The 26051-nt window shown below is 36.0% G+C and overlaps 4 protein-coding genes and 1 long non-coding RNA gene across 15 annotated transcripts in view; 2 read left to right on the top strand and 3 right to left on the bottom strand.

Moving 5' to 3' along the window:
• The first annotated feature begins 1221 nt into the window (after positions 1 to 1221).
• Positions 1222 to 20101, top strand: LOC126587472 (E3 ubiquitin-protein ligase RFI2-like). Its single transcript, XM_050252556.1, has 5 exons — positions 1222 to 1475; positions 18203 to 18241; positions 18850 to 19019; positions 19314 to 19400; positions 19817 to 20101. Exons 1-5 carry the CDS (start codon positions 1331 to 1333, stop codon positions 19838 to 19840), a joined length of 465 nt encoding a protein of 154 aa, XP_050108513.1. The 5' UTR covers positions 1222 to 1330; the 3' UTR covers positions 19841 to 20101.
• Positions 3273 to 24677, bottom strand: LOC126587466 (TMV resistance protein N-like). 10 transcript variants are annotated; one of them, XM_050252548.1, is made up of 7 exons: positions 24602 to 24677; positions 7649 to 7764; positions 6933 to 7494; positions 5704 to 6832; positions 5326 to 5601; positions 4069 to 4950; positions 3273 to 3979 (listed from the first exon to the last, which is right to left on the bottom strand). In XM_050252548.1, the coding sequence occupies exons 3-7, from the start codon at positions 7448 to 7450 to the stop codon at positions 3479 to 3481; spliced, it is 3306 nt and encodes a 1101-aa protein (XP_050108505.1). In that variant the 5' UTR covers positions 7451 to 7494; positions 7649 to 7764; positions 24602 to 24677; the 3' UTR covers positions 3273 to 3478. The 10 variants fall into 10 exon arrangements, with proteins under 10 accessions (XP_050108505.1, XP_050108504.1, XP_050108500.1 ...); XM_050252547.1 differs by having other exon boundaries at positions 7642 to 7738; XM_050252543.1 differs by having other exon boundaries at positions 7649 to 7738.
• LOC126587473 (uncharacterized) lies at positions 10361 to 14192 on the top strand. The gene is made up of 2 exons (XR_007611079.1): positions 10361 to 10504; positions 13130 to 14192. It is a non-coding gene; the product is annotated as an uncharacterized LOC126587473 (long non-coding RNA).
• LOC126587470 (uncharacterized) lies at positions 11308 to 13103 on the bottom strand. Of its 2 annotated transcripts, none has more exons than XM_050252553.1 (2): positions 11876 to 13103; positions 11308 to 11726 (listed from the first exon to the last, which is right to left on the bottom strand). In XM_050252553.1, the coding sequence occupies exons 1-2, from the start codon at positions 12426 to 12428 to the stop codon at positions 11665 to 11667; spliced, it is 615 nt and encodes a 204-aa protein (XP_050108510.1). In that variant the 5' UTR covers positions 12429 to 13103; the 3' UTR covers positions 11308 to 11664. The 2 variants fall into 2 exon arrangements, with proteins under 2 accessions (XP_050108510.1, XP_050108509.1); XM_050252552.1 differs by having other exon boundaries at positions 11856 to 13097.
• The window catches only part of LOC126587467 (TMV resistance protein N-like), a 51933-nt gene continuing 46090 nt past the window's right edge, over positions 20209 to 26051 (bottom strand). The window contains exons 6-7 of the mRNA XM_050252550.1: positions 20532 to 20863; positions 20209 to 20481 (exon numbers count right to left, since the gene is read on the bottom strand). Coding sequence (XP_050108507.1) covers positions 20326 to 20481; positions 20532 to 20863 — 488 coding nt within the window. The 3' untranslated portion in view covers positions 20209 to 20325. The remainder of the gene's footprint in view (positions 20482 to 20531; positions 20864 to 26051) is intronic.

Here is a 26051-nt window from a genome sequence, read left to right as displayed (position 1 = left end):
TTGATAGTTAGGGACCACATCCAAAGTGTCCCTTTTGTTTCCCAATCTTACATCCGAACACATATATCATTGCACTTTTTTGTCAACGCCATCACCATGCTATACTTTACAATTAGAGTAAATTGTAAAAATAGTCTCTCAACTTTAATCAAATTGAAGCACTGATCCATCAACAAAAAATCTATAACAATTGGTCCCTCAACTTATTAAAACGTATAACTATAATCATTTTCGTCAACTTCGTCAGAATTTTGTCAAAATGATGTTTGAATGACCACTACTACAATTGGATTAAAGTTGATGTACCATTTCTCAACATGGGTTAAAGTTGAAGGACAATTTCTCCAGTTAGACTAAACTTAAGGTATCATTGGTAATGCATTTTTAGTTGAGGGACCATAGCTGCACGTTTTGATGAGTTGAGGGACCAATGATAATGAATTTTTAGTTGTGAGACTATTATTCAAATAGAGTTAAAGTTAAAGGACTATTGCTACAATTTACTCTTACAATTATCTATGAAATCCTAAAAAAAGGTAAACATCTCATGTACGCAAGGCCATTCGAGAAAAACTAAGTACAATACGATTGTATCACAGTATAACGATGTTACAGCATTTCCTGCAAACTAAAATTAAACAAAATGTAACAAGAGACTTATCCTAGTCCTTCCTAATAGAATCCACTCTGCGACTTTGCATCTCTTATGGTTGAATCTCTGGCATAGAAAAGAGAAACACATTATTTAATGTATATACACAATTAGACTTCATTGCTGGATCTAAGGAAAAAAAAAAGTACTCACTGATTGTATTTAAACAAACATGTTTTATTCAAGTGCATATAATATATATAGCTCATGGTATTGACTAAGATGGCCAAACACAAGAGACATAGAGAACTTAAGGACAGAAAAGCAGAAGAGAAAGAAAGAGATCAATTGAACAAGTAGTGATTGAGTTAATTTCTTTAACATCAATAATCTTACATAACTAGCGCTTCTTGCAGGAAACATTTAAGTACTTTTTGAACTTAAAAATATTTTACCCATCATAAGTGTTTTCAGTCATTTAAAAGCACTTGCCTAGAATCCTAAAACTCATTTTCAACTAAATGAACAGTGTACTACCATTTTTGGCCTCAAATATTTATCCTAAGTCCGATTTTGCCCTCTTATGTACTTGGTGGTCATTATTTCTATTTGCTTTCATCCGCTTCGTCTCTCCAGAAAAAACCTGGTTTCATCCAGATCGTTCCAATCTCCCTTCTCCCAGTTCCTTCCCGCTCGATTCTCTCTCTAAAATACCCACTCACCGCTGCCTTCTCTCTGATGTTTCAATTTGCCGGCGACGACTTCTACGATTCTGGCAACGGCCGACCTCGACGTTGGTCTCAACCGAATTATCCCCAATCCCCGATCTCCTCAGGTTTGCCCCAAAATTTGATCGTTTCTGATCCTACTCTCAACGATTCTCTCCACATGAATGCTCAACGTCTCCTCTCTCTCTACAATTGGTAGATTTTTTTAATTATTATTCCAATTTTGATTACTGGGTTGTGGAATTTATAGAATTTTTTTCTTCTGGGTTCAACACTATATATATGCATGACAAGTATAAACAACATTTTAGGGAAAATTTAGTTGTTTAATTTTTTGAATTTGAAGTTGTGGTTTTGTTCTACGGTACGGCAATTTAAGTTATTTTGAAATGGTAGATAGTTTATATGTTTTTGTGCATTATTTACCATTTCAAAAAGGGTCTAAACTCTTTACGCCCATTGTCGAAAGTGCAGTGTTGGCAATCCGAATTTGTATGGCATTGAGAGGTTCATATAACTATGATAAACTTTGTCATCAGTAAATTTATTCTGAATATGGAATTATTTTAATCTTAAAGATGACATTTGGATATGCACAGTAAGTGGAGTTTTATGTTTGATGAGGCATTTTTTTGTAGTTCTTAAGGGCGTAAGTTTAGTTACTCCTTTTTACTGTTTTCGGTAAAGATGGTACCGAGCTTTCATGTTTCTTGATTTTTTTTGTTGACATCCTTTCAGATTGCATTGGTTCAGCCTTCAATGTAAAGGGGCCAATGCAATTGCCCTAATTGGCGGAAAATCAAAAAATGGTCAATGGCTTTATTCTAATATGGATGTTGTTCAATTTCCGAATTTAGCATGGATGACTGGACACATGAAATGATGAGGATCTCTATATTTAAGTTATTCTGAAATGGTAAATAGTTTAGATTCTTTTTTAATTTTAACTTCTAATGTTCTCTTACTTTTTGTGAATATTCAATTTTTGCCGGGCATTTGACTGGATATTCTTTTTTACATGCCATATAATTTTGTAGAATACACATATGATAATGCCTCCTTTCACATAGTATGAACCAAAATATATGAACAAAAACTTTTTTTTTTTTTTTTTGAAATGTTAATGTACTTATTGAAATGTTTTTGTAATTTTTATAGACTGAGGAGGAGGAACAGAGGCTAACGGACCTCCAATTTGTTTTGATATCGTTGTTTGCTTCACAAACCTCTACGCTTTGCTTCCACACAGTATGTTTGAGGACAACTCTACATCTTAATTTCTACTTTTCTTTGATTTATGCAAGTTTGAGGGTTGGGTATTAAAAAAAATGCAAGCTTTTGCACAAGTAAAATACTTTTTGCTTCCAGCTTTTTGCTCTGATCATCTGGGTGCTTTTTGATGATCATCTGTTTTCGGGTTTCGATCTATTGTGCAAGATTGTGTATCGTGCTTTTTGTTTGTTTGAAGTGTTATCTGAAGCTAAAGTTTTTTTTTGAATTGTTTGGTAATTTAGAATTGGATTTATGGGTTGAATTCAGTTTAAGAACTATAATTGAGGTAGATTTATGTTCTGGTCATGCAGGAGTAGATAGTTATTGGGTTTCTGTGAAAGATTGAGTTATAAATGGAGAGTTGAGGTCAAAAGTGTATTTATCTTGATGATGAATTGCCGACAGATAAGCAGATGTGTAGAGATCATTGGAGTTTAGAGCGAGTTCATCCAACTCTTCAGCTCAAACCAGTAGTAATCTGTGAACTCCGCACCAGAAACCAATGACTGATATGGACACTTGGACACCTATATGTTAGTTACTGTAAATCGATTTTCACATGAATGTAAATAGTTTTTCATACTGTAGGTATTTAGAACTTTCTGCATGTTTATACGGTTTTAAAACCCGTACCATTGCTCGGGCACAGTTGCTAGTTAAAATTTTATAGCTCAAAAGAATTAAGAAGTAAAACTAAAATATTATGTAGGTTATACTGGGATTCAGATGGTGACTTACATGGATTCTGAGTAAACTCTGAGGCATTGAATGGTTGAAAAAAGCATGAAACAATTATTTGTCTTCCTTCTGCCTTTTGCGGGTATGTTCTTTGTCGTCAAAAACTACGACTTTGACTTGAAGCTGCCTCTTCACAATATTCATATGTTCACTTCAAGATTTTCAGTGTTCGTTTGAGTTCTTTCAAATCTTGCTTGTACACCAAACGAGCCCCACACTTCTTCACCATATTCAAGCCTACTTTGGGTTTATTCATTCCGAGTCTATAATAAGTTTCAAATAGAAACTGTTCTTGGAGACATTGTTTGCGAGGCAAATAGAATATCCAAAGGTGTTCAGACACAAGAGGCCTTCTAAAGTACCATGTACTCCATGTATTCTGTTCACGGTTTGTCCGAGGTAAACACCGAATCATGAATCCATCAATTTCAAGGTCAGCTAGATTTCCCCAGTTCTCCTTTTGTTTTTGAAGAAGACGCAAGTTCTCCTTAGGTTGTGCAAAAACAACACAAAAAGCAATCCCCATCCAGCTGCTACACGATTGCGGAGGTAGCTCCACATCTAGCGCATGTCCCAAAGTTTGATTGTTGAACCACTCGGGAATCCCCTTTCCGGGGCACACAATATGATCATAAAAACGATAGATTTTCTGCATCAAAAGAATCATTCTATGAGAGAGAGAGGGAGGGAGAGAGAGAGAGAGAGAGAGAGAGAGAGAGAGAGAGAGAGAGAGAGTACCTCAGTTGCGTATTTCACGATCCTTGAATATATTGTTTTGATCCAGTTTTCATCTTCCACCAATGTAATGCAATTCATAGAATAGAAAGCGAAATCAAACAAATTGGATGGATCCGACAACCTTTTCAATGAAGTACAATCAAATAAATATACGCGTAATTTGCTATTTGACGGAAGATCTGGCAGTTGCTCAAGTCTTTCGCACCCGTCCAACCAAAGATTCTCAAGTCGAGAAAGGCATTTGATGCTTGCTGGAAGGGTAACAAAATTGTTTCCACAAAGATCTAACTCTTTTAAAGAGGACAAGCAACCAATATCATTGGGGATATCACCTTCACCAAGATCACAATAACGTAGTCGTAACACCTTCAAACAACGCAAATGATATAAAGAAGACAACACCAAACGGAGAAGGTCCCAATCATCACTTGGTTTAGCAAGTTGTCCAGAAAGCCGAAGAAATTTGAGATTTTTCTTATTAACAAACGGCTCTCTTTTGCACTTACAGATACTCAGTTTAGTAAGGCCAACCAGATGTTCAATCGGTAATTTCTCAATCGTAGTCCCACGTACAAAAAGCTTGGACAAACTTTTCATCTGGTTCGAAAATTCTGGGATCTTTTTCACTTTGGAGCATCTGGAAAGATTTAAAAACTCAAGAGCATCCATTTGTACTTCACTTGGGAGGCTCTTAATACTTTCACAGCCACGAAGATTCAAAACTTTAAGCTTTTTAAGAACTGCAAATGATGAGTGAATTTCAACTAAATTCTTACACCACCGAAGAATCAACACCTCAAGATTTTGAAGACCATTGAAATCTGGGGTACGGATCAATTTATTTGAGTAGCTCAGATCAATACATTTCAACTTGGGAAAGTTCTGTACGATACACGAAATAATATATAAGCTTCCAAAAACCTTACAATTCTATGACATTGAAAAAAGAGTAATGCTATATTTACCACTTATTTATACAATTAATTATAGCATCTCTCTAATATAGGTAGAGCACACTAATTGACAAAAACCCCAAAATCTATAGAAAATGAAACTAAAAAATCCTTAATTGACAAAGAGTATGGGGTGTGAGGGTAGTTTTGGAAAGCAAGTGGGTTGTGGTAAGATAAATTTTAATTTAAAAAATGGATATGGGGTGTATTGAGCACGTGGGGAGTGGTCAAAAAAATGTGGCGTGCGTATAAAACAATTCATAAAAAATTATGTTAAAGTAGCATTCATTCAATATACTCTTACCTCTTTTCCATCCCATAAACGAACAAGTTTGCTATGATGCATTCTTAGTTCGGTAAGGAAACGCGGGTGAAAGCTTGGTGGAAGAGACTTGGAAGGATAATAACTCCAAACCATAATTCTCAAGGAACATGGAAGAAATTTGGGACTTGAAGAAATGATCAAATTGTCGAATTCTAGAAACCTCAGTCCATCCATACTAGAGAAGGCTTCACAACTCCAGTGCACCTCTTCTATTACAGGCAACTGTAAAACTATACCTTCAATAGCTCTCGTTCCCTAATAACCAAGAATGTAGGAAATGTAAATTTAACATTTAAGTATATTGCGTTAAAAGAAATCATATCATCTTTTGAACTTGGTATTTACATAATTTCTTACCGTATTGGTCGTGAATATATGAAAAATGTCATTGGGAAGCCACAACCTACTCCGTAAACCGGGCTCTTTAGACTCTTGACCAACAATTGTCCATGCCATTTCTTGTATCAAATCATGCATCCCTATGAAGTACTTGGCTGAATTATCATATTGGATGCGTTTTTCAATAGTTAAGAGAGATTTCTCAATTAGTAGATCTATCATAATACTACTAGAAATTTCAAAAGAATTGTCTAGCATTCGAATAACTCGCTTCATGCACTTCCCCTTGTGGAAATATGCAACATCGAGAAAAACTCTCTTCTCTATGTCCTCTAGTCCGTCATAACTGATTTTGAGTGTATTGAAAATTGTTTGATTAGGAACTGTATGAATATTATCCAACATACTCTTCCATGCATCCTGACCTCTCGTATGCAAAAAAGACCCTAAAGTTTTAAGAACTAGTGGAAGGCCTCTAGCATATTTTAGGAAATGCTTTGAGAGTTCCAAAAAGTCTTTCTCGGGTTGTTCTTTCCTAAAGGCATTCAGACTAAAGAGCTCAAGTGCTTCGCAGTCATTCAACCCCCGCATCTTATATGATGTTGCTATACCATGTTGGACTAGCAACCCTTCATTTCTAGTCGTAATCACAATTCTACTTCCCATACCAAACCAACTTTGGTTTCCAGCCAGTACTTCAAGTTGTTTTAAATCATCCACATCATCAAGGACAAGAAGAACCTTTTTATTGCGTAAGCACTTCTTAATGAAAATGATTCCGCACTCTTCATCCCAAATTTCTTCAATCTTTACCTTCAACATCGGAAAAAGAAGTCTTTTTTGAAGGCCAATTAGAGTACGGTTTATTTTAGAAACCTCTCTAACGTCGCCAAGAAAGCAATGGACTTCAAAATGATGGAATATTTTATCATAAACTAACTTAGCAAGGGTTGTCTTACCTATGCCACCCATCCCCGTTATCCCTATAAAGCGAACATCATTGGCATCATGAGCTAATAGCGAACTTAGTTGCTCAAGCCTAAAATTAACCCCAACAAATTTCTGTGAAGAATCTAACAACGTGAATGTAGCTTGCAGTTTCCTCCACACACTGTGGACGATTTTTTCAATAAGCTCCCTTTCACACCTACAAGGTATAAAATAACCAATAAAAAAAAACATAAACGAAGCATTCAAGTTTACCTCTACTAAGACATGGGAAATTAAAGTTGTTCGTGCATGCTTACTTAGATTCCTTCGAATGCCACCCAGAAATTTTGGATACTTTTTTCAGAGCTTCTCTCCACTGGGTCACCTTCATCTTGTCTTCGGTACTAATGAACTTTTCTTCATGCTCATCGAAGGCTTTGGCAAAAGACCGCCTCTGATTTCCAACGTCAGATGGATCTGTCTCATAAAAGACCGGCAGAACTGAGTTCCTGGCTTCCATGCATTGAAGAATGGTTGTAAGTTCATTCAAGCACCATTTGGAAGAAGCATAGTTTGGTGAGAGAACAACGATTGCAATATGCGATTCCTTGATCGCACTCGGGAGCTCAAGATGAATACTTGTTCCTCCTTCAAGCTCTCGATCGTCAAAGAAAGTCGTAATTCCTTGGCACTTGCACAATTCATGGTATAAATGAGATACAAAACCCTTGCGGGTGTCTACACCCCTAAAACTCAAAAACACATCATACTTCCATCGAGGAGAGGATTCATTCGAAACAAAAGATGCAGAGGCTCTTGGGGTGCTCAATGCCATCGGAAGAAAACAAGTTGCTATAAATTGAGTACTCCGAACAGTAACTGAATGAAAAAGTAAATAGATAGAAGATTAGTGTTTTAAAATTTAAAAAAAGATTGAAAAATTGAAACTTTAAATCTTCTTTTGGTAATTTACAAAATGCAATTTTATTCGTAACTAAGGGGACTCACTGTGGTCAGATATTTAACTCAGTACCAACACATTTGACAATTCGATTTGATCTTGCAGCCCTCGATAACTCAGTTTCAACCGTTGAATCAGATTCAGTTACTGGAAAAATGGGTTCTGCAAACAAAAAAGAGAAACAAAAACTAACAAGTAAAACAAAAATGAGCAGTGAAAATGAAAATAGAAACTTTAAATCTTGTTTTGTATATTAAGAAAAAGAGATTAAGAACTCAAAGCAAATACCAGAAAAGCAAAATACTGAATCAACAGAAACTTACACAGGCAGAGAATAGTGAGAAATGACAAGAAAAGAAGCAGAAAAATCACACTCAAGATTCTCACGGCAAAGTTGTAGGAAGAGAGGAAGTTGATAGAGAGAGGTAGGAATGGAAATAAATGGGAAAGAGATGGACAATCAACTACTTCTACTGGTTGGTGGTGACCACACGGTTTAGTGTGGGTCATAGTGAAAAGCTGAAGGGAGTTATCATACGTACACGGTTTAGTGTGGGTTTTCCAAAAAAAAAAAAAAAAAACTAATGAAAAAGGTTTGAAAATTTTGAGTTTTAATGATAAGGACAAAATAAAGGGTAAAGTGAATAGTACCAGGTTTGACTTTTTAGTGTAAAAATATGGTTTTTCATTAAAATGAGCAGTACTGTGAGCTTTTCGTTAAAACTCTAAAAAAAAAAAAAAAAAAAGCGGAAGACCGACTATGAGAAATTTCCAGGAAGCTTGCTTGCTGGGATTGTCATCTTTCTCTACCTTTTCTCTTCTCATCCATCGAGATTCGAAGGAAAAGATACAGAGGCTCTTTTGAAAAAGTAATGAAAACCACTATGAAAACACTCACACAAAAATAGGAGCAGACCAAACCAAAAGAGAGGGTTTTTTTTTTTGAACAAAAAAGAGAGAGGTTTTGGTGAAAGGAAATAATGGAAGAGGGAGAATGAAAGTTGTAGGAAAGCCGGCCAAGTGGGACAATACCAATTAATCCAACAAAAAAAAAACCCACAAAAATCAGTGCGAACAGCCAACGTTCTACGTACTCCTATTCCTGCTCCTAAATTGGACTAAAAATAATTATTCTTCCTATGGGGCCTCCATGCATTTACTCGTTCCTTCCTTCCTTTTCTTCTTATCTTTTTTAGTTCTGACTACTTGTTTGGTAAGACTTTAGCGATTTTTGACTTGTGTGATTGAATTAATCTAAAATGAAAACGACATATGAAATAATGGAGAGAAATTGGGTGAGATTGAGGCATCTTGAAGGATTATCTTTCAAATGTTAATTAACATCGAATAACTAACCAAACTTTGAAGAGTGAAGACCATTTCCTCCATAAGAAACCCTAAGCTCTTTAATTCTCATTCATCTTCCAAGTCTTAATTTAGGCATACGAGACACCGGTATGACAAAGTCTAACATCTTTATGCCTTTGTTTTGTTGCAGTTGCAGATATTCGTTACAATTTTGTGTGAAATTTTTTCCCGCCTTCATCATTTTATCTATATATTCTAAAACAAGTAACACTGAATAATTAACGGAGAAAGAATAAAATCATATGTATAGACTGTAGAGTACAAGTGCCAAAATGAACAAGATTTTACCAAAAAGTCATGCTCGGTGGCTTGCCTCTTCTCATAAGTCATCTAGTGCTCTTTGTCACTTTCCTCGAGTTTGTTCAGTCTACTTTTGTCTTTCGGTAGTACGAGATGGACGTGTGTTATGTATATTGTGTTTTTCCGCCTTTTTGGGCTTTAAATCTTTCGGGTAAATTTGAGTTGGAAAAGAAAGAGTAAACTATCAATTTTATCTAAGGAAAACTAATGAAAAGGGCTTGAAAACTTTGAGTTTTAATGATAAGGACAAAATAAAGGGTAAAGTGAATAGTACCAGGATTGACCTTTTAGTGTAAAAATGTGGTTTTTCGTTAAAGTGAACAGTACTGGGTGTTTTTCGTTAAAGTTCCCTTTTATCTATGGATTAGAATTCGAGCGAAAATTAGGTATTTAGACATTTTTTTATACCATCTAGTACTACAATCTAGTTGTCACATCCTGGCCCACATATAAGGCTTACATGATCTGCTCCCCTGGGCGATGTGAGATGTTACACTAATGATATTCATCTTCTTATAAGTGAGGAATTTCAAATTTTTGACAACATTTATAAACTATTATGTCCAACATCTCGGGAATGATGGTAGTATTTTCTAATTTTTTTATATACAAATTACAAAGTGATATTCGGGAGGGCATAATCGAACTCAAACTTTTAAGTATGGATGTGTATACTTTTAATCAATTGAACTATAAGTTCTTAACAACGTTAAAAGAAAATATAAAAACGCGCTTCGACTTGTGTGTTATACAAAAGTAATTTTGCTTTAATTATTCTTGTAAGAAAGCATATGAGAATGTGGCACACTACATGTTCGATGAAATGCGTCTGAGAATTAGTACTGCTCTTTCTACAAACATGCAAAGTTGTGTAAGGGCAAATATTTTGAGTTAAAAAAATTAGAGACAGTTGGTGACCCTGGTTTGCCTGGCTATTTGATCAACTTTATGAATTGTTGGAAATTCAATTAAATAAAGAGGTAGAATCATTAAACACCCTAGTTAATGGATTCTTATATCCATTAACTAAGGTCTTTGATTCACGAATATGCACTATTACGTAATTATTTAGTTATTTTTGCAACACATCAAGAGTGAGCTTTCTTGAAATTTCGCAACACATCAAGAGTGAGCTTCTTTGAAATTTCGTAATGACTAAGTCAAATCTCCTTTCACGCGTTTTTGGTAGTTAAGTTCTATCTTTTCAGTTTGGAATTGGCCAGATTCAGCTCTTTCTTGGGGATTCCTCGTTATTTCCCAGTTCTCTGGTTTGGTTCTATGTTTATTTATTTATTCAGAAGGATGAGCTTGGGCAAATGTTGACCTCAGCAGTGAGGTCAGAGACAATATTGGTGCAATCAATTTAATAGAGGTGATTTCGTTGTCAATAATCAAATAATCAAATAATTAAGAAAAATATAAGGAAAATCACATTACGTATATTACACATGAACAATCTCTCTAGTAATGGTGAAATTGACTTATTCAATGAGCTATATTTCTATTAGAGATAAAATTTAAATGTTTACAAAATGTGGATCGATTGTTTACTTTCTTGGTTTGATTGATCATGCAAGTTAACAATTAAATATTATTTGATCAGCCAAAAAATTTAAAGACATTTCATGGTACTAATCAACATTGAACGGTCGTCCTCTCTACGCGCTTTTGACCAAAATGAAAAGATATTCATGTCGTTTTGTTTTTTTTTTTTTTTTTAACTCAAAAACACATCGTACTTCTATCGAGGGGCAGATTGATTCGAAAGAAAAGATGCAGAGGATCTTTGAGTGCTCAATGCCATAGGAAAGTAATGAAAAGTTAATGAAAACCACGATGAAAATACTCACACAAAAGTAGAAGTAGACCAGAAGAGAGAGGTTTGGGAGTATTTTTGTTCACCACCATAAATTATGGTGTTTTCTTATCATCGTATTTATCATCATTAGATGAGTTTGAATTTCGTAATTTTGTAAAAATTACTAGATTTTTGCCTAAATTTGTTGAGTATGTTGTAGTTATTATGATTGCACAGTCCTAAAACATTTTAATGGCAAACCAACTGATCATCAGAAAAAGTCTTCATAACGCCTAAATTTAAGTCTCAAAACAAGTCTTCATAATGCCTAACAAGTCTTCAACCCCCCTTTATGATTTCAACATAGTCAGAGCATCTACAATTGGCAAAACAAGTCTTCATAATGCCTAAATTTAAGTCTCAAAACAGAACGGCATCCCTATATGGACATGCTCATATTAAACCCCAAACCAATTACATCAAACACTTCCATCCTCTATGATTCCCAAACCTTTTTCTTCTTGACAGAGATCACTTGAGCCTATATTTCTTAGTTGTCTTGATTGTCATAGAAGAAATGGGCTGTGATTCCATTGGCATGCTATAGCTTGGTTGAGTTGTTTTATTTCCGGAGTTTGGTTGGCCTCTTGGTGCACTTGTAGAGCTTGGTTGGTCTCTTGGTTCCTACAAGAAGTCAATACATATGTAAATAATGATAGACAAATATCTAAGTCCCAAATTTAAATAACACACTAATTAACTTCAGCAGTCCACAAGATATAAATTAAAATAAATCATTGTTTTCTAAATTACCTGATTGCTACTATTGGTACCTTCTTTTCGATGACGCAACCTGTTGTGTCCTTCCTCCCCACAAACTTTGCATTTTATTTTGACATGGAATGATCTTGATAGCCTTGTTCCAGTAGGTGCCGCTGGTTTCTCATCTGGTTCCCTTGCCCTTACTTTCTTCGGCCTACCCGGTTGCTTATGATAAACTGGAGGCAAAATAGGAGGTAAGTTGGTGCGTGTCCATAACTCTTCATTAGCCATAGGGCGAAGGAAAGGTCCATAAGCCCTCTTCCAGGACGCCTTCTTATAGCATGAGTGTATATATGTGACAGGATCTTCATTTCTTCTACAAATGGAAGCTATTGCATGCCCACAAGGAATTCCAGTCAAGTTCCACCTTCTACATGTGCATGTGTGCTTAGCTAGATCAACTACAAATTGAACCCCACCCATATGCTCTACTTGAAACATCTTCTCCCCTGCATAATGAGCAACGCACTTGCTGCTTTCAACCTTGTTCTTCTCAAGGATTATGTGGATCCTTGGCCCAACATCACTATGCCATTTGTCACAAGCTTCCCTTTGTTGAGTCATCCTCCAATTTGAGAATGTACATCTTCGTTGTACCCATCAGGCTGTGGTTCTTGATCATGGTTGTTGACACTATTTTCTTTTTCGCTCTGCTCATAATCTGAATCAACAAGCTTATCGTCAGGCTCTTCCACTGCTTCGATAAAAGGGTCACAGATAGATAACAACTCTACTACGGGGCAAAGTTATCAAACATGCTATTAAACCCAACATTATCTGCAATGCCAACCAGCTTACTTTCCACCCCATTTTTGCACTCTGTACCTGGCACTCTATAGTAATATTCAAGAGGTTCTCGGTATCCCAATGCTTTAGCAGAGTCATCAAAATCAAATTTTGACATGTAGTCCCGATTTAAATTGTCTACCCAAACCACACTACCACCAGAATATATCTTGTGCCCATAACCTAAGTCTAGTAGTTCACCTCCATGATGTATTTCAGCCCTCTGTATATTTTCCAATCAAATGACACAAGTTATTACAATGAAATAGTCTAAAAAAACTGAATAGAATGATTAAAATGAAATTCAAGTTTTGATATATTTGCATATAGCAATTGGACACCGCCAGTAACTTTCGTGTGTTAAATTGTCAAAAGGGCAAATAGTATATCGGTCTATCTTCTCATGGAACTAGTAAAAAAGAATGCCATCTTTGCTTATACACAAACGAAAATAATAAACTATTGCCGTTATTTTTCAGTTCTCTGTTTTGCCTCTACCTACAACTGTTTATTTATTTTATTCAGAGCGGATGAGCTTGGGCAAATGTTGACCTCAGCAGTGAGGTCAGAGACAATTTTGGTGGAAGCAATTTAATAGAGGTGCTTCTTTCACCTTGTGCTTAGATGAGCTTTCACATATTGTTGAATGCATGAAAGATAGGAAGACCATTCTACCAATTTTCTACGATTATTTGCGTCTTGTGTAGGACTTGCACAACTTGAAAGACATGGATCTTAGTCAATCCAATAACTTGATGAATACGGCGGATTTCATTGGTATTCCGAATCTTGAGAGCTTGCTTCTTACAAGTTGTACAAATTTAGTGGAGATTCACCTGTCTGTTGCAGTTCACAAGAGGCTTAAAGTTTTGAAACTTCCTGGCCGTAAAAATACTGAGTCTCCCAAGTGAGGTGTATGTTTCAGTCTATCTAGCTGCGGAAAAGTGAAAAAGATTTCAGAATTTTGTGGATGACCTTGTTATACTGAATTTGAGTCATTGCAAAAATCTCTTATGCCTCTCGAGTGTAATTTGCAGTCTCTTATATCACTCTCTCTGTCTGGATGCTCAAAACTTGACAAAATGCCAGAAGACTTAGGAGAGAGGAAGTGTTTAGAAGTGCTTTTTCTTAATGGAACTGCTATCTTGTTCTTACGAAAATTCTCCAAGAACCAACCTTTAGTGGATCAATGAAATCATGGCTTTTGCGAGGCATTCACCACTTATTTGCAAGAAAGGGACCTCATCCTTTGGGATTGGTTTGTTGAGATTAGGTCTAAGTGATTGTAACTTTGCGAAGGAGCTATGCCAATGATATTGGCTGTTTGTCCTCTTTACTAAGCTTAGATCTTGGCAGAAGCACTTTTGTCAGCCTTCCATCAAAGCATTAGATTGCTTTCTCAGCTTGGATCTTTGATCTTGGAGAGGTGCCAAAGGCATCAACGGTTGCCAGATCTTCCATCAAATAGTACATTACACGTGAACGCAGATGATTGTGCTCCCTAACATTGTTGTCAGATCCATCAAAATTGAGAAGATTCATCAGTTTACAAACTTTTGCATTCCGTTCTGTCAATAGCTGTAGATTGGTTGGCAATGAGGCTGGAAGAGTTCAATAATATCAATGTTAAGGCGATTGATTACTCTCTCGCTCGCTCACTCGCTTTCTCGCATTCATGCAGCAAGTGCACGGGGATTTGTTTTTGTGTTGTTTTAGGATATGAGAAAAAAATCTGCCCTTCCTGAAGATGATTATTTCCAGATTCGATGTTTTTTATACGGACAAGTTTTCTGTCGAGATAGAGTTTTAGGAACAACAGGGCATCTTGTGATTTTAGGATGTCCGAGCAAGACTTGTAAGAACTCAATGGAACGATGAACATCCGAAGGCAAACACATGAATATTGTGACGAGGCAGGTCCAAGTGGAGTGATAGCTCTGATGACAAAGAACCGCTCTGCAAAGGACTGAAGGAAGACAAATGGTTTGGTGCTTTACTGAAGGATTTAATGCTCCACAATGACGTAAACTATGAAAGCTGAGGGTGATGCTTCTCAGAATTCAAGTAACCTTCTCCGAATCAGTGCTAAAAAGTAATATCTATGAGGAAACCGGTAATAATCAGAGTTAGAAATCATTACCTACTTTGTACACTTAATACATGCTACAAATACAATGCGGTTTAATAGGAACATATATGTTCAAACTTGCATCCGCGAATATGCTTGATGCAGCATTGGCGACGACGAGAAAGCCGGTGTTCCAAATGTTAAATCTGGTGTTTATAGCCCACTTGCATCTCTGAATCTTCACTCACTTGAAGCTCAACCTTCTTCATTCCCTGACCATTCTTCCACGCCCCAACATGATCATTGAAATGCTTCCACCTCCCAACGGGAGCATTGAATTGCAGCAACGAAGAACCAGTCAATGGGGGGTGAAACTGATCTGAGTAGTACGTAAGCTTCATTCTAAAAGGCAGCAAGCTGCAGTGCAGAGAAGAGAAGTAGACTGAGTAAAGATATACGCTAAGGCATAGATGCACCAACAATCACAGCAGGACTCAACGTTAGCTTGTAGGTTTACTTGACAGAAGTTATTTCTTCAGACTCCTCTAAGCTACTGATTATGTGTACTTAGGGCGGACTGACGAAAACCGTAACCAGATATGAAGCAATCATTAGATCAGCGTACAAGAAATTATCGGGTTTCATATTTATAATGCAATGAATATAAAGAAAGAACAGAAAAGTCACGACTTTGGTATGCCTTTTTGAGTTCCTGTCCACGGAGTTTTTGTGAATCTGCACGATTTTTCTTCTTTTCTTACATTTCATTTCTTTTTTTCGAACCATTCTTTGTTCTTTTTCGTGATTTAAGGGCTTTATGATCATACGGAATTTCTAATAGGGGAGAAGAAATTCTAAACTGGGGAGTATATAAATTGAAGATAACATATGATGAGCATACAAATTGAAATTAATTAACAAGAAAAATTCTACAGCATTTATTTGTTTCACCTGCGAATCTATGCTAATCCTCCACTACCTCTTTAATCATGCTTGCCCCCACTACAAAGAACAAAGGAGAAATCAAACTTGTTAGAGTACAAGGAGCCAAAGAAGACATGAACAAAACAGCTGTCATCAGAAAATACAGACTGGATCTCCAGAACTGCTCGAAAAGCGCTGTTGGAAGAACAGTCACTTCCCGTCACATCCACTAACCACGAGTGAGAGGGAGGGAGAAAATGTCCGAAAACAAACCTAAATTGTGGCTGTCGATAGTGTCGAGTTTAGCATGAGGCAGATGCTTTTCTATTTTGGCATTGCGCGTTTGAATTCATACTTGAACAGACAATTGCTCATAGGATATACTATATATACTACTTCAACTCTGGTTTTTGTGTTATGATCTGGAGTAGTAACAGATTGGACAACTAAAGCCTCAGCTCTCATGGCAAGTTGCATTAAGGCATGTGCATTAAATTCAGAAACAATACAAAAAGAAAGGGTAACTGAAAAAGAACATGAGGTCCTGGAGGCACAGCACAAACTTCTTTTGGAAAATTAGAACATATAGTTTTCGATTTATTCTACTTTCGGCTTGCACACGATCGGAGGTAAGAAATAAGCAGTATCCATTAACACTTTGGCTGAAGTAGCTAGACAGGCAGGCTTATTTTTTTTTCTTTGAAAATATAAATAGAAGCATTCATGAGGTCGTGGTTTTATTACAGCTAAATTGTATTCTTAGCCCAATTTTAGACAGTTTGTTGATATGACCCTCACCAATTGACCTGCTGACTGTATCAAACGTAATATACAATATCTGGACTTGATTGAACGTATAACAGAAAACATTTAAGCACAAAAAGATACTTACCAAATTCCAACATCTGCAGCTGAAGTTTCATTCTGAAAATGATCAAAGCCAAAATTAACCCTGTGAGATAAATTTCTTCTCATCCTGCACGGAAACAGATATTCACTTTTTCTGTTGCGTCTTAGCCTCGCCATTAAGAACATACTTTTAGTTTGAGTTCAAAATTATCAGTATCCACAATAATGAAAAGATTCACAAACACAACATTGTTACATAATATCCTGCATTTATGTAAAGAACCATGACAACTTCTTTAGGGGTTTTCAGATATCATGATTGGCCCTGCTCAAGCACTTGCTTTATGTCTGAAGCTACTTTATTTGTTCATAGCATTCTAAGTTTTGCTTCAATTCGGCCGATGCTGAAACTATCACAATATATTTTGCTTCCCAATCTTACATTCGAACATATATATCATTGCTCCTTTAACTTTTCAAAACGTGTAGCTATGATTATTTTCGTCAACTTTGTCAGAATTTTGTCAAAATGATGTTGGAAGGACAATTGCTACAATTGGGTTAAAGTTGAGGGACCATTTCTCCAACTGGATTAAAGTTAAGGGACAATTTCTCCAGTTGGATTAAAGTTGAGGGGCCATTGGTAATTAATTTATAGTTGATGGACTATAGTTGCACGTTTTAATGAGTTTGAGTGACCAATGGTAATAGTTTTTAGTTGATGGACTATTATTCCAATTGAATTAAAGTTAAGGGACCATTACTACAATTTACTCTTACAATTATCTATGAAATCCTAAAAGGTGAACATCTCATGTACGCAAGGCCATTCGAGAAAAACTAATTACAATAAGATTGTATCATAGTATAACGATGTTACAACATTTTCTGCAAACTAAAAATGAACAAAATGTAACAAAAGACTTATCCTCCTACCATTGATTGTATTTAAACAAACATGTTTTATTCAGGTGCATATAATATATATATATATATATATATATATATATATATAGAGAGAGAGAGAGAGAGAGAGAGAGAGAGAGAGAGAGCATGATATTGACTAAGATGGCAAAACACATAAGGCATAAGAACTTAAGGACAGAAAAGAAAGAAAGAGATCAATTGAACAAGTAGTGATTGAGTTAATTTCTTAAACATCAATAATCTTACATAACTAGTTCTTTTTATAGGAAGCACTTTAAATGTTTTTTGAACTAAAAAATATTTTATCTAAAAATGTTTTCAATCGTTGAAAAGCACTTAGTTTTTTTCAAATAAAAGAACAGTGTACTACCAAATTTCCCCTCAAATATTTATCCTAATTCTAATTTTGCCCTCTTATACACGTGGTGGTCATTATTTCTATATGCTTCCATCTGCTTCATCTCTCCATAAATGTAAAAAAAAAAAAAAACGAAAACCTGCGTTCATCCAAATCAATCCTAGAATCCCGAAAGCAAAATTCATCCAAATCGTTCCAATCTCCCTTCTCTCAGTTCCTTCTCCCTCGATGCTCTCTGGTTTCTCTCTCTAAAATCCCACTCGCCGCTGCCTTCTCTCTGATGTTTCAATTTGCCCGCGACGGCATCTAGGATTCTGGCAACGGCCGACCTCGAGGCTGGTCTCAACCGACTTATCCCCAATCCACGATCTCCTCAGGCTTGCCCCAAAATTTGATCGTTTCTGATCCAACTCTCAGTGATTCCCTCCCCATGGATGCTCAACGTCTCCTCTCTCTCTACAATTGGTAGATTTTTTTAATTATTGTTCCAATTTTGGTTACTGGGTTGTGGAATTTACAGATTTTTTTTCTGGGTTATCAACACTATATATATGCATGACAAGTATAAACAACATTTTAGGGCAAATTTAGTCGTTTAATTTTTTGAATTTGAAGTTGTGGTTTTGTTCTACTTTACGGCAATTTCAGTTGTTCTGAAATGGTAGATAGTTTAGATCTTTTTGTGCATTATTTACCATTTCAAAAAGGGTCTAAACTCTTTACGCCCATTGTCGAAAGTGCAGTGTTGACAATCCGAATTTGTTTGGCATTGAGAGCATATAGTGTCATAATTTAGTCACAGGTTCATATAACTTTGATAAACTTTGTCATCCGTAAGTTTATTCTGAATATGGAATTATTTTGATCTTAAAGATGACATTTGGATATGCCCAGTGGCATTTTCCTTTGGTAGCTCAAATCATCTCATATCAGTAAGTGGAGTTTTATGTTTGATGAGGCATTTTTTTATAGTTCTTAAGGGCGTAAGTTTAGTTATGCCTTTTCACTGTTTTCAGTAAAGATGGTATCGAGCTTTCATGTTTCTTGATTTTTTTTTCTTGACATCCTTTCAGATTGCATTGGTTCAGCCTTCAATGTAAAGGGGGCAATGCAATGCCCTAATTGTCGGAAAATTGAGAAAGGTCAATGGCTTTGTTCTTATGGATGTCGTTCATTTCCGGAATTTAGCATGGATGACTGGACACACGATGAGGATCTCCATGATTTGAGTTATTCTGAAATGGTAAATAGTTTACATCCTTTTTTAATTTTAACTTCTAATGTTCTGTTACTTTTTGTGAATATTCAATTTTTGACTGGATATTCAAGGAGCGTTTAGAGGGTGATGCATGCCATATAATTTTGTAGAATACACTTATGATAATGCCTCCTTTCACATGGTATGAACCAAAATATATGAACAAAAACTTATTTTTTTGCAATGTCTCCCAGACCCTGCGTAAAGCAGGAGCCTTGTGCACTGGGTACGACCTTTAGTTAAATGTACTTAATTGAAATGTTTTTGTAATTTTTTTAGACTGAGGAGGAACAGAGGCTAACGGACCTCCAATTTGTTTTGATGTCGCTGTTTGCTTCACAAACCTCTACACTTTGCTTCCACACAGTATGTTTGAGGACAACTATACATCTTAATTTCTACTTATCTTTGATTTATGCAAGTTTGAGGGTTGGGTATAAAAAAAAATGCAAGCTTTTGCATCAGTAAAATACTGGGTACGACCTTTTAATTGTTTGGTAATATAGAATTGGATTTATGGGTTGAATTAAGTTTTAGAACTATAATTAAGGTAGATTTATGCTCTGGTCAGGCAGGAGTATATAGTTATTGGGTTTCTGTGAAGGATTGAGTTATAAATGGAGAGTTGAGGTCAGAAGTGTATTTATCTTGATGATGAATTGCCGACAGATAAGCAGCATGTTTTATACAGTTTTAAAACTTGTAGCATTGCACAGGTACCGTTGCTAGTTAAAATTCTATAGCTCAAAAGAGTTAAAAAGTAACACTAAAATATTATGTAGGTTATGCTGGGATTCAGATGGTGACTTACATGGAGTCTGAGTAAACTCTTGAGGCATTGAATGGTTGAAAAAAGCACGAAACAATTATTTGTCTTCCTTCTGCCTTTTGCGGGTATGTTCTTTGTCGTCAAAACTACGGCTTTGACTTGAAGCTGCCTCTTCACAATATTCATATGTTCGCTTCAAGGTTTTCAGTGTTTGTTTGAGTTCTTTCAAATCTTGCTTGTAACCAAACGAGCCCCCCGCACATCTTCACCATATTCAAGCCTACTTTGGGTTCATTCATTCCGAGTCTATAATAAGTTTCAAATAGAAACTGTTCTTGAAGACATTCTTTGCGAGGCAAATAGAATATCCAAAGGTGTTCTGACACAAGAGGCCTTTTAAAGAACCATGTACATTGTCTACGGTTAGTCGGAAGTAAACACTGAATCCAGAATCCATTGTTTATAATGGCAACTGGATTTCGGAAGTTCTCCTTTTGTTTTTGAAGAAGACGCAAGATCTCCTTAGGTTGTGCAAAAACAACACAAAAAAGCAATCCCCATCCAGCTGCTACACGATTGCGGAGGTAGCTCCACATCTAGCGCATGTCCCAAAGTTTGATTGTTGAACCACTCGGGAATCCCCTTTCCGGGGCAGACAATAGGATAACGACAGATTTTCTGCACCGAAAAGAACCATTATATGTGAGAGAGAGAGAGAGAGAGAGTACCTCAGTTGCGTATTTCACTATCCTTGAATATATTGTTTTGATCCAGTTTTCATCTTCCACCAATGTAATGCAATTTACAGAACAGAAAGCAAAATCATACAAATTGGATGGATCCGACAACCTTTTCAATGAAGTACAATCACCTACGTGTACGTGTAATTTCCTATTTGACGGAAGATCTGGCAGTTGCTCAAGTCTTTCGCACCCGACCAACCAAAGATGCTCAAGTCGAGAAAGGCATTTGATGCTTGCTGGAAGGGTAACAAAATTGTTCCCACTAAGATCTAACTCTTTTAAAGAGGACAAGCAACCAATATCATCGGGGATATCACCTTCCCCAAGATCACAATAACCTAGGAATAAGCGCTCCAAACAACGCAAACGATATAAGGAAGACCACAGCAAACCCCAACGAGGCTCATCGCTCTTTCTAATTCCAAATGAGTGGCGACAGCCCCAGTCTTCCCTTCCGCACCTACTGATACTCAGTCTAGTAAGGCCAACCAGATGTTCAATCGGTAATTTCTCAATTGCAGTCCCACGTAAAAAAAGCGAGGACAAACTTTTCATCTGGTTCGAAAATTCTGGGATCTTTTTCAATTTGGAGCATTTGACAAGATTTAAATACTCAAGAGCATCCATTTCTACTTCACTTGGGAGGCTCTTAATACTTTCACAGCCATAAAGATTCACAACTTTAAGTTTTTTAAGAACTGCAATAGATGGGTGAATATCAACTAAATTCTTACAACGCACAAGTATTAGCTCCTCAAGATTTTGAAGACCAGTGAAATCTGGGGTACCGATCAATTCATTTGAGTCGCTAAGATCAATACATTTCAACTTTGGGAAGTTCTGCACAATACATGAAATAATATATAAGCTTCCAAAAACCTTACAATTCTATTTGACATTGAAAAAAAAGTAATGCTATATTTACCACTTATTTATACAATTAATTATATCATCTCTCTAATATAGGTAGGGTCCATTAACGCATGTGAGTTTCATTTCTATTAGAGAAATGATACAAATTTGTCATAAGAGTATAGCATTTTTGTTTTAAAAAATGTTTTTTTAATTAGCATCTCACACATTGTTAAATATACTCCATGAACATTTATTTATTAAATAACTTACATATTTTCTTTATAAAATGACTATTTAGGGCCTAATAATAAGATTTTAAAAGCAAAAAATCTGCAAACATTAAGATAAATGATATTATCAAGAGGCAATCCAATATCATCTAGATGAAACTAAAGGAAGCCAATATGATGAATAAGAAACTTAATGTTCCGAACCTAATGACACTTCTGCAAGCGTGTGTATAAAACAATCCATAAAAAAATATGTTAAGTAGCATTCATTCAAAATACTCTTACCTCTTTTCCATCCCATAAACGAACAAGTTTGCTATGAGGCATTCTTAGTTCGGTAAGGAAACACGGGTGAAAGCTTGGTGGAAGAGACTTGGAAGGATACCAACTTCAAATTAATAATTAGGAAAACTAATGAAAAGAGCTTGAAAACTTTGAGTTTTAATGATAAAGACAAAATAAAGGGTAAAGTGAATAGTACCAGAATTGACTTTTTAGTGTAAAAATGTGGTTTTTTGTTAAAGTGAACAGTACCGGGTGTTTTTCGTTAAAATTCCCATTATAATTCTCAAGGAATATGGAAGAAATTTGGGACTTGAAGAAATGATCAAATTGTCGAATTCTAGAAACCTCAGTCCATGCATATTAGAGAAGGCTTCACAACTCCAGGGCACCTCTTCTATTTCAGGTAGCTGTAATCTTATACCTTCAATGGCTCTCGTTCCCTACTAACCAAGAATGTAGGAAACGTAAATTTAACATTTAAGTATATTGCATTAAAAGAAATCGTATCTTCTTTTGAACTTGCTATTTACATAACTTCTTACCGTATTGGTCATGAATATATAAAAAATGTCATCAGGAAGCCACAACCTACTCCGTAGACCAGGCTCTCTAGACTCTTGACCAACAATTGTCCATGCCATGTTTTGTATCAAATCATGCATCCTTATGTACTTGGCTCAAATACCATATTGGATGCGTTCTTCAATAGTTAAGAGAGATTTCTCAGTTAGTAGATCTATCAGAATACTACTAGAAATTCCAAAAGAATCGTCTAGCATTCGTATAACTTGCTTCATGCACTTCCCTTTGTGTAAACATGCAACATCAAGAAAAACTCTCTTCTCCATGTCATCTAGTCCGTCGTAACTGATTTTGAGTGAATTGAAAATTGTTGGATTAGGAACTTTATGAATATTATCCAACACACTCTTCCATGCATCTTGACCTCTCGCATGCAAAGAAGACCCTAATGTTTTAAGAACCAGTGGAAGGCCTCTACCATATTTTAGGAAATGCTTTGAGAGTTCGAAAAAGTCTTTCTCGGGTTGTTCTTTCCTAAAGGCATTCAGACTAAAGAGCTCAAGTGCTTCGCAGTCATTCAACCCCCGCATCTTATATGATGTTGCTATACCATGTTGGACTAGCAACCCTTCATTTCTAGTCGTAATCACAATTCTACTTCCCATACCAAACCAACTTTGATTTCCAGCCAGTACTTCAAGTTGTTTTAAATCATCCACATCATCAAGTACGAGAAGAACCTTTTTATTGCTTAAGCACTTCTTAATGAAAATGCTTCCCCACTCTTCATCCCAAATTTCTTCAATCTTTTCCTTCAACATCGGAAAAAGAAGTCTTTTTTGAAGGCCAATTAGAGTATGGTTTATTTTAGAAACCTCTCTAACGTTGCCAAGAAAGCAATGAACTTCAAAATGATGGAATATTTTATCATAAACTAGCTTAGCAAGGGTTGTTTTACCTATGCCACCCATCCCCGTTATCCCTATAAAGCGAACATCATTGGCATCTTGAGCTAATAGCGAACTTAGTTGCTCTAGCCTAAAATTAACCCCAACAAATTTCTGTGAAGAATCTAACAACGTGAATGTAGCTTGCACTTTCCTCCACACACTTTGGACGATTTTTTCAATAAGCTCCCTTTCACACCTACAAGGTATAAAATAACCAATAAAAAAAAACCATAAACGAAGCATTCAAGTTTGCCTCTACTAAGACATGGGAAATTAAAGTTCATGCATGCTTACTTAGATTCCTTCGAATGCCACCCAGAAATTTTGGATACTTTTTTCAGAGCTTCTCTCCACTGGGTCACCTTCATCTTGTCTTCGGTACTAATGAACTTTTCTTCATGCTCATCGAAGGCTTTGGCAAAAGACCCCCTCTGATGTCCAACGTCAGATGGATCTGTCTCATAAAAGACTGGCAGAACTGTGTTCCTGGCTTCCATGCATTGAAGAATGGTTGTAAGTTCATTCAAGCACCATTTGGAAGAAGCATAGTTTGGTGAGAGAACAACGATTGCAATATGCGATTCCTTGATCGCACTCGGAAGCTCAAGATGAATACTTGTTCCTCCTTCAATCTCTCGATCGTCAAAGAAAGTCGTAATTCCTTGGCACTTGTACAATTCATGGTATAAATAAGATACAAAACCCTTGCGGGTGTCTACACCCCTAAAACTCAAAAACACATCATACTTCCATCGAGCAGCGGATTCATTCGAAACAAAAGATGCAGAGGCTCTTTGGGTGCTCAATGCCATCGGAAAAAAACCAGTTGCTATAAATCGAGTACTCCGAACAGTAACTGAAAGAAAAAAGTAAATAGATAGAAGATTAATGTTTTAAAATTTTAAAAAAGATAGAAAAATTGAAACTTTAAATCTTCTTTTGGTAATTTACAAAATGCAATTTTATTCGTAACTGAAGGGACTCACTGTGGTCAGATATTTAACTCGGTACCAACACATATTTGACAATTTGATTTGATCTTACCGTCCTCAATAACTTAGTTTCAGCCGTTGAATCAGATTCAGTCACTGGAAAATGGGTCTGCAAACAAAAAAAGAGAGACAAAAACTAACAAGTAAAACAAAAATGAGCAGTGAATAGGAAAATAGAAACTTTAAATCTTGTTTTGGTAATTGAATCAACAGGAACTTACACAGGCAGAGAGAAGTGAGAAATGACAAGAAAAGAAGCAGAAAAATCACACTGAGAATTCTCACGGCAAAGTTGTAGAAAAGATATAGAGGCTATTTGGAAAGTAATGAAAAGTTAATGAAAACCATGATGAAAACACTCACACAAAAGTAGGAGCAGACCAAACCAAAAGAGAGCGGTTTTGGTGAGGAAATAATGGAAGAGAGAGAGAATGAAAGTTGTAGGGAAGCCGGCCAAGTGGGCCAATACCAATCAATCCAACAAAAAAACCACAAAAACCAGTGTGAACAGCCAACATCATACATACTCCCACTCCTGCTCCTAAGTCCAAAGTTGGACCAAAAATAATTATTCTTCCTATGGGGCCTCCATTCATTCACTCGTTCCTACCTTTTCTTCTTGTCTTTTTTGGTACGTCAAGTATTTGGACGCTTTCCTATTACTTGCTTGGTAAGACTCTAGTGATTTTTGACTTGTGAGATTGAATTAATCTAAAGTGAAAACCACATATGAAATAATGGAGAGAAATTGGTTGAGATTGAGGCATCGTCAAGGATTATCTTTCAAATGTTAATTGGCACCGAATAATTAACCAAACTTTGAAGAGTGTAAGACCATTTCCTCCACAAGAAACCCTAAGCTCTTTAATTCTCATTCATCTTCCAAGTCTTAATTTAGGAATACAAGACACCGGTATGACAAAGTCTAACATCTTCATGCCTTTGTTTTGTCGCAGTTGCAGCTATCCGTTACAATTCTATGATTGTGTGAAATTTTTTTCCAACTTTATCATTTTATCTATATATTCCAAAATAAGTAACACTGAATAATTAACAGAGAAAGAACAACAATAAAATCATATGTATAGACTGTAGAGTACAAGTGCCAAAATGAACAACATTTTACCAAAAAGTCAGGCTCGATGGCTTGCCTCTTCTCATTAGTAAGCCATCTAGTGTTCTGTGTCACTCTCAACTCAAGTTTGGTCAGTCTACTTCTGTCTTTCGGTAGTACGAGCTGGACTTGTGTTATGTATATTATGCTTTTCAGCCTTTTTGGGCTTTAAATCTTTCGTGGAAATTTGAGTTGGAAAAAAAGAGTAAATTATCGATTTTGTCTATGGATTAGAACTTGAGCGAAAATTAAGTATTTAGACATTTTTTGATACCATATAGTACTACAATCTAGTGATATTCATCTTCTTATAAGTGAGGAACTTCAAGTTTTTGACAACATTTATAAACTATTATGTCCACCATCTCGATGATGGTAGTATTTTCTAATTTTTTTATATACAAAGTGAAATTCGGGAGGGCATAATCGAACTTGAACTTTTAAGTTTAGAGGTGGATATTTTTAATCAACAATAAGTTCTTAACAACGTTAAAAGAAAATATAAAAACGCGCTTAGACTTGTGTGTTATACGAAAGTAATTTCAATATTGTAACAA

The sequence above is a fragment of the Malus sylvestris genome, chromosome 10 (genome assembly GCF_916048215.2).
Source record: "Malus sylvestris chromosome 10, drMalSylv7.2, whole genome shotgun sequence".
In the NCBI taxonomy this organism is placed as follows: Eukaryota; Viridiplantae; Streptophyta; class Magnoliopsida; order Rosales; family Rosaceae; genus Malus; species Malus sylvestris.
Note: the sequence above shows the minus strand (reverse complement) of the source record. Positions and strands in the feature narration are given on the sequence as shown.

Coding starts and splice junctions, on each gene's coding strand:
- LOC126587472 (XM_050252556.1), top strand. CDS start 1,331: ATGTTTCAATTTGCCGGCGACGACTTCTACGATTCTGGCAACGGCCGA. Junction 18,242..18,849: donor CTCCTCTCTCTCTACAATTG/GTAGATTTTTTT, acceptor ACATCCTTTCAG/ATTGCATTGGTTCAGCCTTC. Junction 19,020..19,313: donor ATTTGAGTTATTCTGAAATG/GTAAATAGTTTA, acceptor TAATTTTTTTAG/ACTGAGGAGGAACAGAGGCT.
- LOC126587466 (XM_050252548.1), bottom strand. CDS start 7,450: ATGGCATTGAGCACCCCAAGAGCCTCTGCATCTTTTGTTTCGAATGAA. Junction 6,833..6,932: donor TGGCATTCGAAGGAATCTAA/GTAAGCATGCAC, acceptor TATACCTTGTAG/GTGTGAAAGGGAGCTTATTG. Junction 4,951..5,325: donor GTTTATGGGATGGAAAAGAG/GTAAGAGTATAT, acceptor TGTATCGTACAG/AACTTTCCCAAGTTGAAATG.
- LOC126587470 (XM_050252552.1), bottom strand. CDS start 12,428: ATGACTCAACAAAGGGAAGCTTGTGACAAATGGCATAGTGATGTTGGG. Junction 11,727..11,855: donor GTACCAATAGTAGCAATCAG/GTAATTTAGAAA, acceptor GACTTCTTGTAG/GAACCAAGAGACCAACCAAG.